A 14,187-nucleotide genomic window follows, 5' to 3' on the forward strand; every position below is an offset into this window, starting at 1 on the left:
TATTAATGAAAAATGAAATGGTATCATTGTTGTAACGATTTTTTGCCGTGTATTAATCACCGATGATTTATTAATTTTAATTTAAAAAATTTAAATGTTAAATAAAACTGTCATAAAGTTTTTGGAAAGTATTTTTTGTGTCATTTTTGTTGCAAAAATCTTATTAAAATGGCAGGTCATATGCGGTTTTTTTAATGCTGCATATACATGTAGTACAGAAATAGCCCATTTATTTTGCTGCGGTATGCAAGAACAGCCACAGTCGCTAACTAATTAATCTATCTTCATACACTATCCAGAATGACATTTAGCACCAAAAAAATTCCAAACCTAAAAGCAGCTACAACTGTCGAAATCTTCAATCAATGTATCGGGTCTATCATGCGTACCTCAAGATCCTAGTTATAGACTGTCAAGAAACAACCAATCCAGAATAAAAATATTTGACATAAAAACATAACAATTTGGATATTCCCAAGCTAGCTGGTACCATTGCATAAAAATCTTACACCATTCATCTAGACCACAGCATGGGCTTTCATCAACGAAACCTGGTATCGACAGCTTAATCCTAAAAGACATTCCAGTAGGTGCATATCTTTTTTTTTGTTGAGAAACAGATCATCAAAAATGCTTCCCAAGAACACCTTCACAAGCATACACAAGAGCAAATGGACCACAGCATTCACTACCAAGGAGGTGTTCAACACAGCGTACGGAAAGCAAAACAAAATTCGAATACAATGTCAGCAGTATATATTTTATATTGGTGATAATGTTTAGTCAAGATACCAGGACAGCATCTTAATTTAACGGAACATGTGACTACTCTCTTCTAATCTATCTACAGCAGATCATGCAGAGGCTCTACCAGGTTTGACCAACTGCACCATCTTCATACCCCCACGTACAAACTCTTGTATAAGCCGAACACAGCCAAATCAAATTCTGGTTTGCTCACTTTTGACGATGCTGATCATCGTACTGTGTAGCTCTCGGTACTCTATGGAAGGGAATTGCCGCCAAAATTCTATGTATCTTGCTTTTATTCTTATTATGCTTACTTCTTTATTCTTCATTACATTTTCACTTGCATGTCACTTTATTGTTTTCATATTCATGCTTATCCAATTTCACTTTGATTCTCTTTGATCCTTCATTGTTTGCTTAATTCTATGTTGCAACATTCTCTTCTTATTCGTGTAAATTCTTTCTTCTATCTCTGTTACAAACGTGAATTCAAACAAGCAAACCATAAAGCACTTTCAATAAAGACGAATACAAGTTGCATGAATTTAATGCTGCATTATGACGCCAGGCGGCAGTGTGTGCGCTACAACTGCTGCTCCCGAAGATTTATTAAAACGAAACTAACAAATGGCATAAATTTAATAAATTCGTGAAAACATCTCAAATTAAGGGCTTAGTATAGGAATATGAAATACATGTTAATATAATTAACTTTTAACAAGCCACGATATACGCAGACTTAAAAAGATACGAAGGTTTTTTGTGTACATGTAAAATGCCTCCGCGCGGTTCTAAAAAAAATCAGGGGGGGGGGGTATCTGAGAGATAATTTTGTATTAATGTTTTTGTTACATTAAAAGTTTATAATTTATCAATCTAAACTTAACTATAACAGTTTATATAACAGGTAAGTTTAAATTGATAAATTTTTAAAACTTTCAATGTAACATTTTTTTTTGGTTGATTAAATAAGGGTGAATTTTCCATTGGGGGTGGATCTGATCTCATTCTAGATCCACAATGCAATGATGTACCGTATATATATGCAGTAACAAATTATTTGCAAATTATTTGCAGGAACGCTTAATTTTTAGAAGAGGAACATGTCACAAGTACTTGTCGACAGGACTTTATTTTCATTTGAGGTGAAAAGAGGTGGGGTGATGCACGGTTCTGTCCACAGGTACCCGCGGAATATGTAGATGAAATAGAAATAAATTTAAACCAAATTTAAAGATGTTTTTGAAAAACAATAAAAGGACTGGGGTACGAAATAATTAGAAGTAGCTTTTCTTGTACTCCAGTACGTGTGAAAATTATCACTTGCATGAATCACTATGTACCTCTCGTTAGGCTACAGTACTGTGTATCCCTGATAAAATGCGATGAATTAATATCCGCGTGAAATTCCGGGTTAAAAAACATAAAACTGCAGGTTTTAAAATCTCACTTATTTTATTTTCTAAAAGTTTTGAACTTGTGATATGAAAACTAAGTTTGGTGCACGCGATTTTATATTCTTGCGATTCGGCACAGAACGGTGGAGTCGCAGAAGTAAACGCGGTAAAATTAACGAATCTAAATTATCAGTGAATTAATTACACAATGAGTATACGAAAACAAACCAGACAGAGAGATTAAAATACGGTATGTGATATGACTGTTTATGCGTTTTGGTTTAAAATCTAAATCAAATCTAAATAAAAATTCTTATATAAAGTTCTAAATAAAATATTTTGTTTTCTTTCAAAATACAAAACATTAATAATGTATGCTTCTTATTCACACAGATTTTTGAAGTGATAAAAATGTGTATGTATCACTCACAACCATGCTTATTGTAGTTTTGTTTATTTTAATAAAAATCATGTACATGTAACTGAATGTCCATGTTTAGATTTGAAGGTGTTTAGGCTATGATACATGTAACTTAGAGACATGAACCTCATACATGTCGTCCTGATTAAATGAATAGTTGAATTGACCGACTTCCATATCAAGCTTGCGATGATGATAATTATGATACGGGTGTTAATTATGAGTGTAAGATTATATCGTCTCATAAATATAACTGATGGGCAGACTTAGAATTTTATTTTATTTTAGGAGGGGGGTCCAGTCACCCCACCACCCTTGAATATTCAAACTTTTTTAAATTCACATATGAAGTAAACCTACTGAAAATAGAACTCGACCTACACCCCCCCCCCCCTCCCCGGCAAACAAAATTATAAATTATCCCTTAGTACATTAACCTCCCCTCCATTTCTTGATCTGAACATATAAACATTGGAGCGAAATGTCATGGTGCGAAACATCCCACATTTAGCTAGCTACGTTGGTTTTTTTTCGGGGAGCAGCGATTGTAGCGCGCACACTGCCGCCTGGCGTCATAATGCAGCAATAAATTCATGCAACTTGTATTCGTCTTTATTGAAAGTGCTTTATGGTTTGCGTGTTTGAATTCACGTTTGTAACAGAGATAGAAGAAAGAATTTACACAAATAATAAGAGAATGTTGCAACATAGAATTAAGCAAACAATGAAGGATCAAAGAGAATCAAAGTGAAATTGGATAAGCATGAATATGAAAACAATAAAGTGACATGCAAGTGTAAATGTAATGAAGAATAAAGAAGTAAGCATAATAAGAATAAAAGCAAGATACATAGAATTTTGGCGGTAATTCCCTTCCATAGTACTCTGCAACGTAAACTTCAGTGTCATTCGACAATTTTTTTTACAATATGACTAGCTTCATGATAATGTCTGTATTCTGTAAAATAGAAGGCAATCATTTATAGCAAAGAAGTATACCGTCCAATCGCGTTGATCGTGTTTCATAAACTATAATTGCCGCACGGTAATTTTCATCGAGATATGCAGCCAAAAATTGTATGTTGAAAATTCAGGCACGTAGCAACAGACAATTTACAGATAGGAAAATGAATTTGGAACGACTCCCTCTGAAAGTATTTTTGAGATATTGTTAAAAATAATAGGGAAATTTAACCCGTTTATCAAAATTTTTAAGAGACGAGACACACCCCCCCCCCCCAAAGAATGACGGAATCTCCCACATTATTATTTTTTCACTTACCACAATGTCGGGGTAGGTCTACCTCAGCTCTCCCATCCCCAAATTAAAAAACCCCAATGCTTCTGCCTGTGATTCCATGATGTATTCGATACATTTGTTTGTATAATGGTTGTCAGCAATTAGATAATTTGTTACTGGGTAATATGTAAAAATGTATATGGAAGCCACAGCTAAATTTTCCCCCCGTTTCAACAAGAAATATCCAGCAAAAGTTTTCCATTTTTTTCCATTTCCATTTTCGAGATACTGTAAACCAACTTTTTTTCGCGTGCGAGAAATTTTTGTGAGATTCGCGAGATCCTCTTTGTCGCGAATATTTCTCGCCGCAAACTAGTCTTTGCCTTATGGGTGTTATATCAAAACGAGTTTGGATTAAGCATGGATTTGGACGCAAAAAATAGTCGTCGCGAACCAGTTTATCTCCGGTAAATCGAGAAATAAAGTTGTCGCAAATAAAAGATATAATAAAAGCTGGTTTATAGTAACCAAGAAGAATTAATACTTCGACCATACAATTGTAACCCTATTTTTCAGTCCAGATGCATTGTTCAGTTGAATACATACATGAACACAATGTGCATGGATATATACATGCATTTATCTCAGGAAAAAAGGAAAACAGTTGTGTTATATGAATTCATCTATTCTTGTTTCCTTTAATTGAATAGAATAGATACAAGAGTTTCTTTATCAAACAAACGATCATATACAAAACAAGAACAGAGTTTCTATAACGTTATGAATTTTTGTTATTTTAACTTTCATTTCAATGTTACACTATAGTATTAAGTCTCCAAATGTAAAACAGTTTCCCCAAGTCAAGAACAACTTAATTTATAGCAAATTTCCAAACAATAACTCTTAGATTTAAGATGAATGACTGTTGTATATATATGGCAGATGATCCTCATTATCAACTGACAATAGCCTTAGAAAACATCTCTGTTGCACTGTTGCACAGCATTATAGACATGTACAATTCAAAATATGTGATTTTTTTTTTTAATTATCTAAGCATGTTTATACATAAAAGATGTAATATATCACCAAATATGATAAGTTAATTTGACACTGCATTGTAAGCACTATTTAAACCACATCCATACTTAAAAAAATATTTGATAACTTTCTGTATGTTTAAAAATTATTTTAGGTACTAAGATCAAATACAGAGCAATATGCAAGCACATGCAAAATAACAATTATAAACTGCATCAAAATGTAAGCACTTACTGAAGACCTTCAACACGTCAATAAATAAAACAAAATATCAGGGTTAAAATCCCATATGTAAAGTTTACAAGTGTAAACAGGTATGCAATAAATAAAAAGGTTAAGTGCAATGACACAAAATTAAGACAATGGGTACATTTAAAATGAACAAAGATAAATAAACCCGTTTTGGCCGTATTAATTTTCGATGAGTTGGTTTTTTGTTTTAAACCCACAGGGTTTCATGGAAGTACGTTTTCAAAAAACAAAAACTCATTCTTGAAGTCACAGTAAATGTCATGACCTGTCCAATTCTAGCTGGAATAAATCACCCCATGAGTCAACATCCATATTACTAAACATCCCTTGTGGAAGATCATCATAGGAAGCTGGATTACTAAACACGCCCTGCTGCCACATCCGTTTGATGCCATTTTTACCATTGTTCATTCTAAATATTTCCTGAGAAAAAAAATGTAGATAATTCACACCAGATATTTGAAGAATTGTCTCAAACTACAATTATTAATTTTCATTGTGTATATTAAAATACCAGTATCTACCTTCCAATTGTGCCCTTGTGCTCTGTCATTTACAAAGTTCTTGTGCAGAAATTCAGGGAGATTATAACATCTTAACTTCCAAACAGACTCATTGTTCATAACAATGTAGTTCCACTGCTTACAGACAAGACAAACTGAAAAAATATCTTTCATTGGCAGCTCTAAGAAAATTTTAGTCTTCAACTCCTCTGGAAGACTTTGAATAGATGTAGTTTCTCTGTAATTGTTTTGACACATTTTCCCTTCCATTGCATCCTCTATAATAATGGAAAAAAGAATATTATATACAATATCGCATGAATATAAAAGATAGTTATCGTGCAGTTACTGCAATGTACATGAAAACGTTAGCGCCTACCTGTCAAACCGAACTGTCAAAAAATGGGCGTTCCCCTTTACTGCTTTATTGACCCACTTAATCCAGGAGGTGAAATATTGGTTAGATGTCTCCTTATGAGGACCACTTTCACTTATAAGGAAACACACGTGCACATTATAACGGTAACACCATCTGTCAAGTCTAAACTCGAAACGTCAATAAACGGAAATGACGCGTTATGTTTATAAACATAACATTCGGCACACCTCGGCAGATTCGTACCTCATCTAACCTCGGCTGTATGACGTACGTCACCATATTGGAACTACTTTTAAAAAAAGATGGCGGCGCCCATAACACCGGTAAAAACTATAGTTGAAATCGGGAAATCGGAGTTCTGTTTATTGTGTAAAAATGAAAGTAAGAGACTACACTGTCTAACCAAATTTAAAGCTACTAAAGAGGATTATGTGAAAAAAATTCAGCAATTCACCGGGCAGACGTTAGAGTTATCTCTGCTCCATAGTATGTGTGTGTGTGAAAGTTGTGTACTTAAATGTCAAAATGCAATTGAGTTCAAGAAAATGTGTTCTGACAACATTTGTCAATTTCACTACAATGTGCAAAGGCGACAAAAACGTATGCCCAAAACACCACCATCAACTCTAAAATCAACTGTGGCAGAGCAAATTGAACATTCTGTGGAGAAACTTAAACACATCAGTTTGGAAGAGGAGAGGAAGCCCAAAAAATCCAAACAAAAATTGTCATTTAACACTTCAGGTAAGTCAGAATCAAAGCAATTTCAATAGAATCAGAAAATCAATACATAAAAAGCATATAACAGAATCAATGCCATCAGCTTTAAATTCACTCACAGTTTTATAATTGAATCAGAAGCAGCAACTGACACACAGATAATAGAAACACCTGACCATGGATACTGTAGGCCTAAACTAGTACAGAGTAAAGAACAGGACGACAAAGTAACAATTTCTGAAATGATGGAGAGGTTCAGTGTTAATGTGTCTCAAAGTATATGTAACTCGGTTGAACAGGTTAGCAGATTTGGTAAAAGTGTATTATTTACCAAGGAAACAGGTGAACTCTGTAAGAGGAATTGGTTTAAGGACATAGCTATTGAGATGAGTGAGAAGTGCCCTGAACTTTTTCAAGTGCTGTTTTCTGCCATAGGTAGGTTATTATCTTTGGATGTCATGGGGAAAAACATTCATTTCATATTTCTTTTTCTTTTTGAAATATGTTTTAGCAGTATTTTAGTCATTGTTTCAATAACAATTAATAAAGGTGATAAGATCTCCATGGAGTCAAAACTTGCCACAATCTCAACAATCTATGGCATGATACTCCACTGTCACAATGTGAAGGCCTGTGCTGTGCAACGCATTTTTACAGCCTTGTGCATAAGATACCATGCAGATAATAAGGTATTTATTTGTTCACCTGCATATGCATTAGTTCATATTATGGCTTATTCAGCTGCTATTTAGCCGGCTGTTATTTAGCAAGTTATGCATGTTGCAATATTTGGCTGTCCAGTATAAATCCATATATGGTTTATTTTAGTTTTGAAATTCTTATAATTTTAAGTAATTTTGAGAATGCCTCTAAGATTGGGGTTCAAATAAGGAGATAAATTGACATCTATAACTCTCTGTTTGCATTTAATCTCTATTAATAATGAAATTTTTAAAATGTATATAATTATATATATAGGAAATGATTAACCACACAATGAAAATGGATTGATCAGGCAGCTGTTGTATTTTGTTATTACTAACCTTGTTCATTCATATATATTGTTATGATAACAACCTAGATATACTCCCTGAACCAGTTTGTAAAAGGCAAGGGATTCTGATGGGAAATATGATTATGAGACCACCGTTAGCACTCACCTTGATTAAACCTTACTTCCTTTCAAGTATATTATCTGAAAATAACAATGTAATTAGAAAGTTACCATTAAAATTAATTAAATCTTCAATCATTTGTGAGGGAGAGGGGGGAAGTGTGAATGTCAGGGAGCATATGTGTAACTTATTTTGTTATGCTATTTTCAATTTTCATTAGTTAGTTCCTTTATACCTTTGATTTTATGAAAACTGGGATGTTTTGAAGACTACCACTGTGATGGTCTATATAGCTGTAAGTATTTCAGGAAATATGTTCTTTTATAGCATCCATGTTCAGTTAATATCATGAGCCCATTATGATATCGAAAGACACATGTTAATTTCTAAATAAGGATAAAATTGATAATGAATATAATATTATAATATATGTATGTGAATATCATTTATTGACCAATTTCACATATTGGTACATGTAACAAATAACTAGATGAAAAGTTACCATCCCATTTATAAAAAAACTAGTCTTTTAATTTCACTTGAAATATTTTTTTAAGACATAATTTTTTTATTCAAAACTTTCAGCTTTTAGAAAGACTTAATAAGGTACACTTTACCTTATCACATGAGACAAAGAGAAATTTATTAAAACACTTTGCAGAATTCTCTGATTTTCGAATCATAGAGAAGGTTTCTGAAGGAAAAGATGGAAAAATCAATGGTGATAATCTTGATATCTACGTCACTACAAATGATATCCGAATGGATAATAAAAATAGGGATTATCACTTTTTTGCATCAGATTTTGTCTTTGACCGGATTAAAACAGAGAATTTGGATAACACAAAAAGTTTGAAAGATATTGGAAACATCACTTGGAAAGACTTTGTTCCAACTTCTGATGAAGAACTTGTATATAAGAAGTCATTACAAATTTTACTTGGCAGAATCATAAGTATGTATGCATCAAAATTTGAATGGATGAAGTCTGTTCTTCCACAGCATATTGAACATGTTCAAGATGATGCTATGTCTCAAAAGTCTGAAGTCTGTTGGATGCCAGTTCTAATGAAGAATGAGACATGTTACTCTGATTGCATTCAGATTATGAAGTCCTATGAAAAACAAATTTTGCAGTGGTATACAAAAGGTGGAAGAGGTAAGAAATTCATCACCAGTCATCAATTCTAATGTATTTGATTTACTTCTTTTAAGTTTTCCAAAATTAGATTTAAGACAAATTTTAAATTTATATTCTTGGGATAGAATTATTTAATAAGCTTATTTAGTAGTACACTTGAGCTATGTATGAGGGTTCGATTCCCTCCCTAGGCATAAATGGCTATTAAGCTGGTGCAAAGTGGGCAGATAGCCTAGTGGCCCCGCTTAGCTCAAGTTTTTTTTTTAACAAACATTTAGCTAATGACTTGGACAAACTGAAGATCCCAGTTGGAGGTGACCAACTGACCAGAGTCAGGTTGCAGGGAGCAAAGGCATGTCAAGATGGTGCACTGACAGCTGCAGATAGATTGGAGCATATGGAACCAATTATTGTGGAAATGTTTCATACATTACAAGATCTGTTGGAGGTAGAAAAATATCTTATAAAATTAATGATCAACATGGTTTTTTTTCTTCTAACAATTAATACATGTACATTCTTTTACTGGTAATATGCCAGTTTTCTAGTATCATTTTCTTGGAAATTTAGAAAATGTACAAGAGGTTTTACAAGACCAGCAGTGGCAGGGACAAAGGAACATTGTATAACTTGAAACTCATCATTGAGAGAAGCAATGTCAATGGAAATGTCAAGAGTCGATTTGAGGTATATCAGTAATTACCGAATTAAAATTCTAAAGTCTATTTGCTGTTGACATGCAGTGTCCAACAATGTGTTTAATTTTAATAATGTAATTTCAAATGTTACTTACAGTTGAGTATACAGAACAACTTTGTTTTACAATATTTATTTCTTTACGTTTTTAACTTCGTTTATTTCCGTTAGTATTCGTATTATCTGGTTTACTTCAATACTGGTTTTTTCATGCACGAGCGCTTTCGCTCTCAGTATAAATAGATTTCCCGGGGAGTATTCGATTAATGCGACGTTCGTTACAAAGTAGTATAGGTTGTCTTTGGTTTTCCCTTCCCGCCCTGACCCAAATATGTTTTTTGAGATTAACTAATATTTTGTGTTGCCATCTATTTGTATGTCGTATGTATATTAAAAATGCGATTTGTAACGAGCGCACCAATCCTAAAAAAAAAATCTGTTTTTGTTTTTCAACAAATTAGTCAAGAAAATATTTATTTTCGGAGGAGTGAAACGAGGGAGAAAATAAGTATTGTTCTTCTTTGACATAACAGTGCATAAAATAATCTATTTTAGGCTCACGAAGATTTTGTTCTGACAGTTGGAAATGCCTACCTCTTATCATTTATCATGAACAAATTTGGTATGGAGACATTGGATGCAGAACCTCAACATCCCCTTCTGAAGAATAGAAATATTAAGTTCATGCACAACAAGTATAAGGAGGAAGTTTTCCACACTATCATGGGTGAAATAGTTGAGGACCTCATCTGTACATTTCCAAAACTGGTAAATACCAGTATAGTATACATACTTTCAACACAGTCAGCAAACATTGGGGTGCCTTAGAATTAAAACGATACCACATTTACCATATCTAATCTTAATTAATAATAGTTTGACTATAAATAATGTCACTGAGATCATTTCTTGATACCATATTTCAGTAAGGTATATAGATATAGTAACACATACATGTATCATACAAAGTTTAATTGACAGGTTAAATAAGATGTTAGCAAATGTTATAGAATGACTCATATTTAAACATATTTAATGTCTCCTTTCAGGAGCCCAAGGTATCACTGAATGTAGAAATCTTCAATTCACAATTTACCGTGAATAGTACTGTTGGAGAAGGGAAAATGCTCAAGTTTGAGTTAGTCATCAACAATCAAAAGGTTCTTTTCAATGTTTCCTTGGAGGATGCACAGGAAGGAGTTAATATTGAATTAAACATGTTGAATCGAAGGATTCCAGTCAGGATTTCGATCAATGAAAAGGACAGAGATGATTTACAAAGTTATGTTTTTCAATTTCTTCAATGGTACTTTGTTATTTTGACATTTAAGGATGCAATCAAGGAGGGAGACTCAGATAGAACAAATATAACATTAAAGTTTTGCATCCCCATATTTTTCAGCCACTCAATCTTATCAAAGTATCTTGAAGAGTGTGTTGACTATATCCTAAAAACTGAAGTTCTGCTCACAGAAAAACTAGCTATGAAAGTCAGGTATGGCTCGTTTGTGAATTTGACTGGTCATAAAGGAGAAAACAAGGCTGCAGATCTTCAAAAAGAGAACGAAGTTCTTGTCCTTAAAGAACTGATACGTGGACTGGGGTCCAACAAAACTGAAAAAGCCATTGACACCATCACAAAAGCAGCACCTGTTATCCAGGATATTGTTGATAACTTTGATAAAATGTCCAATATTTCCCACAGAAATACACATCACAGAAAACGCTCATCAGAAGGAGATATTAAGTGTATTCTAAAAGTTATTGTTCCGTTAAAGATCTGGAATTACACAGAAGGGCGGACACTAGAAAGTTTTAAGAAAATTAAGAAATCTCCGTTTGATTTTGAAAGATGCCAGTTTAAGGAAGCGATAAACAGAAAAATTCAAAGACTTAAGCGAGGAATATCTGTTCCAGAAAGCAGTGATGAGGAATCGGACCAAGAGTAGAGCTGTCTAGTAAGTAAGCATTTTACATGTATCAATTTTAATGGGAAATTTATTCACAAAATTTATTGGACTACATGTACTTTACAATAGAAATTCAAGTTCTACATGTATACCTTACAGTTTGAACAGCAGTTCTCTCTCTCACCAGAAAAAATGAAATTTTCGAAACCAAAGTAGTTAACCAACATAAGTCTTAAACATTTTTGTTCAGTACAATACATTCTAATCTCCTCTGTCATTCCCTTTCGGTTTTTGGCAATGTCATTTTTATTGAAAAACATTACAGCTGTAGAAGGTTGTCCATTACGTCCGGCACGTCCTATTTCTTGCAAATACTTCTCTAGATTTGTTGGCGGTCTGCAATGAATGATACGTTCGACACTTGGTGCATTCAATCCCATGCCTAGAGCAACTGTCGCCAGAATTAACCTAAGCTTTGGGTTGGTTTTGGTCAGTTCTTGAATTATGATTTGTTTCATCGACTCGGGATAATCTTTATGAAACTGTCCAAAGATCCTATTTTGAGGGATTTGTTCACCATCATAAGCATTATCCTGAAGCTCACACATGAGAAATTGAAAAAAATATCCCATTGCTTCTAGATTTTCAATGTACATGATGGTTACTGGGAATGCATGCATTTTTTCCTTCAGTTCTAGTGCAATTGGGTGGATCACATCATCATATTTCTCAAATTTTTTAATATTAGGTAATCTGTTTCTAATTTCTAAGAAAATGTTTGGTCTGTCCACATTTTCAGCAACCACAACTGGTGCCTTCAAATTCATTACCTTGGAAAGAGTTTCAGTGGCACTCACAGTTGCTGTTGCTGTTAGGAGTAAATGCATTGCATCCTCGAACACACAGACCACTTCACCAAGGTTCTTAAATGCGGGGCGAAAATTATCTCCCCTGAAATAGGAAATTAAACCAAAAATAAAACAAAATTTAGCATAAAATAATAGTTTGTTAAATCATTTGAAAATAGTGTTATGCAGCTGAAGCAGAAGGAATTATTTAAAAAAATAACAGTATGAAAAATTAGTTTTTTGAAACAAAGTGGATATCAATCAATGATCATTATATACATGTATGATCATTTTATCTTTTATAAACATATACATGAAATACATGGCTACGTGGGGCCACTAGGCTGTTTGCCCTCTTTGCACCAGCTCTTAATTAAAACTGCCTAGGGAGGGAATCGAACCCTCTTACGTAGCAAATATGTTTTAGATCATCTCCATTATTTACATGACACATGTCTTACCTGATTGTCCTTGTGCATATACCTGGTACATTAGTGATTCTCAACTAGACACGAGTCCTTCAAAGTTTTCTTTATTTTCCAACAACATAGTTTCTTTCTTTACCATGTTTACTGTATAAATGTAATAGCCCTAAAAAAATCAAAGGAGTCTGGGGGTTTCAAGCTCCCACCCCTCTAGATCTGGACATGATGAGATCTCAAATAAATACTATATATTCTTTATCTTACCATTCAGAAACCATGTGGACTTCATCAACAACAATAGCTCCAACAATATCCTGGTACAATTTGGATCGCAGCAGTCTGGAAAACTTAGTTTTAATGAAAGCTTCTGGATGAGAATATATTAAGATGAATTCTCCATTTGCCAGTTGTTCAAATGGAACGTCAGATTCCAGACATTCTGAACTAGTGAAATCAATATCCTCTTCATCATCAATACTTTCTTCATATGTAATACCATGTGTACCTTGAAAGAGGGACATATATACTTACTAATTTATATATTGTTATATTTGTCTATAATGAAATGAAATCGGTATATAAATAACAGAATGATCAATCATTTGACAATGTTAAAATATCTTGTTAGGGCTTGTCCACAGATTATTCAACTTCATACAGGAAGGTTAACATTGCATCTCTAAACTTACAGCATATAACAAAAGGTACCTTAATCTTAACCGACTTTATTTTTCATTAATATCCTCTAATAAATATCATAAAACAGTGATCTCTTACAATAATAATAGCCGTTAAGTATTTACACCCGTTTTAAATAGTCAAAGTAAACAGAGTGCACGTACTGACGTAGTAATATAATATTTAAAAATAAAATATTTAAATACCTGTTATATTCAAATAGCAGGCTTTAACACCCCCTTTCCTTAAGCTCATCACTTGATCAATCATCAAAGAATTCAAAGGTGAAACGACCAACACACACATAGGTTTATCGCGTTGCAGTTTTTGCTGAGTGAACCAAGGCAGTAACTGAAAAATTATGCTTTTACCGTATCCTGTAGGTAATATAGAAATACAGTCGTTTCCGTCATATAGTGTTTTCAATGTCTGTAGCTGTTTTTCTTTGAGAATTATGTGTTTTTCTTGAAATAGAGGACAGTTTTTTAATGCAAACTCGATACACTCATCAAATGACGCCATTTTGAGAACTAATTTTTGTAATCGGCACTGTTTCCGTGTGAGTGATTAAACGGCCGCATTACAAATGTAAGGCGTAGCTACATATCAAATCACATCATACATCCGAGGTTTGATGTAGGATACCGGAATCGGCCGAGGTGCGCCGAATG

The 14,187-nt window shown here is 33.5% G+C and overlaps 2 protein-coding genes and 2 long non-coding RNA genes across 6 annotated transcripts; 2 read left to right on the forward strand and 2 right to left on the reverse strand.

Moving 5' to 3' along the window:
• Positions 1–5,384: 5,384 nt before the first annotated feature.
• LOC105332115 (uncharacterized) lies at positions 5,385–6,182 on the reverse strand. The gene is made up of 3 exons (XR_900730.4): positions 5,984–6,182; positions 5,626–5,882; positions 5,385–5,524 (listed from the first exon to the last, which is right to left on the reverse strand). It is a non-coding gene; the product is annotated as an uncharacterized lncRNA (long non-coding RNA).
• A 5-nt stretch (positions 6,183–6,187) lies between these two features.
• LOC136276073 (uncharacterized) lies at positions 6,188–8,122 on the forward strand. Its single transcript, XR_010714550.1, has 3 exons — positions 6,188–6,727; positions 6,842–7,138; positions 7,253–8,122. It is a non-coding gene; the product is annotated as an uncharacterized lncRNA (long non-coding RNA).
• Positions 8,123–8,482: 360 nt separating this feature from the next.
• On the forward strand, positions 8,483–13,439 carry LOC105338168 (uncharacterized). 3 transcript variants are annotated; one of them, XR_010714549.1, is made up of 7 exons: positions 8,490–8,977; positions 9,238–9,407; positions 9,530–9,646; positions 10,211–10,423; positions 10,705–11,613; positions 12,365–12,485; positions 13,110–13,439. XR_010714549.1 is itself a non-coding variant. In XM_034467298.2 (6 exons), the coding sequence occupies exons 1-5, from the start codon at positions 8,581–8,583 to the stop codon at positions 11,602–11,604; spliced, it is 1,797 nt and encodes a 598-aa protein (XP_034323189.2). In that variant the 5' UTR covers positions 8,483–8,580; the 3' UTR covers positions 11,605–11,613; positions 13,110–13,439. The 3 variants fall into 3 exon arrangements, 2 of the variants coding, with proteins under 2 accessions (XP_034323189.2, XP_034323190.2); XM_034467298.2 differs by lacking the exon at positions 12,365–12,485 and having other exon boundaries at positions 8,483–8,977; XM_034467299.2 differs by lacking the exon at positions 12,365–12,485 and having other exon boundaries at positions 10,705–11,617.
• Positions 11,608–14,182, reverse strand: LOC117688812 (uncharacterized). Its single transcript, XM_034467300.2, has 3 exons — positions 13,723–14,182; positions 13,103–13,343; positions 11,608–12,516 (listed from the first exon to the last, which is right to left on the reverse strand). The coding sequence occupies exons 1-3, from the start codon at positions 14,036–14,038 to the stop codon at positions 11,706–11,708; spliced, it is 1,368 nt and encodes a 455-aa protein (XP_034323191.2). The 5' UTR covers positions 14,039–14,182; the 3' UTR covers positions 11,608–11,705.
• Between the last annotated feature and the right edge of the window lie 5 nt (positions 14,183–14,187).

This window comes from Magallana gigas, chromosome 6 (assembly GCF_963853765.1).
Source record: "Magallana gigas chromosome 6, xbMagGiga1.1, whole genome shotgun sequence".
NCBI classification, from domain to species: Eukaryota; Metazoa; Mollusca; class Bivalvia; order Ostreida; family Ostreidae; genus Magallana; species Magallana gigas.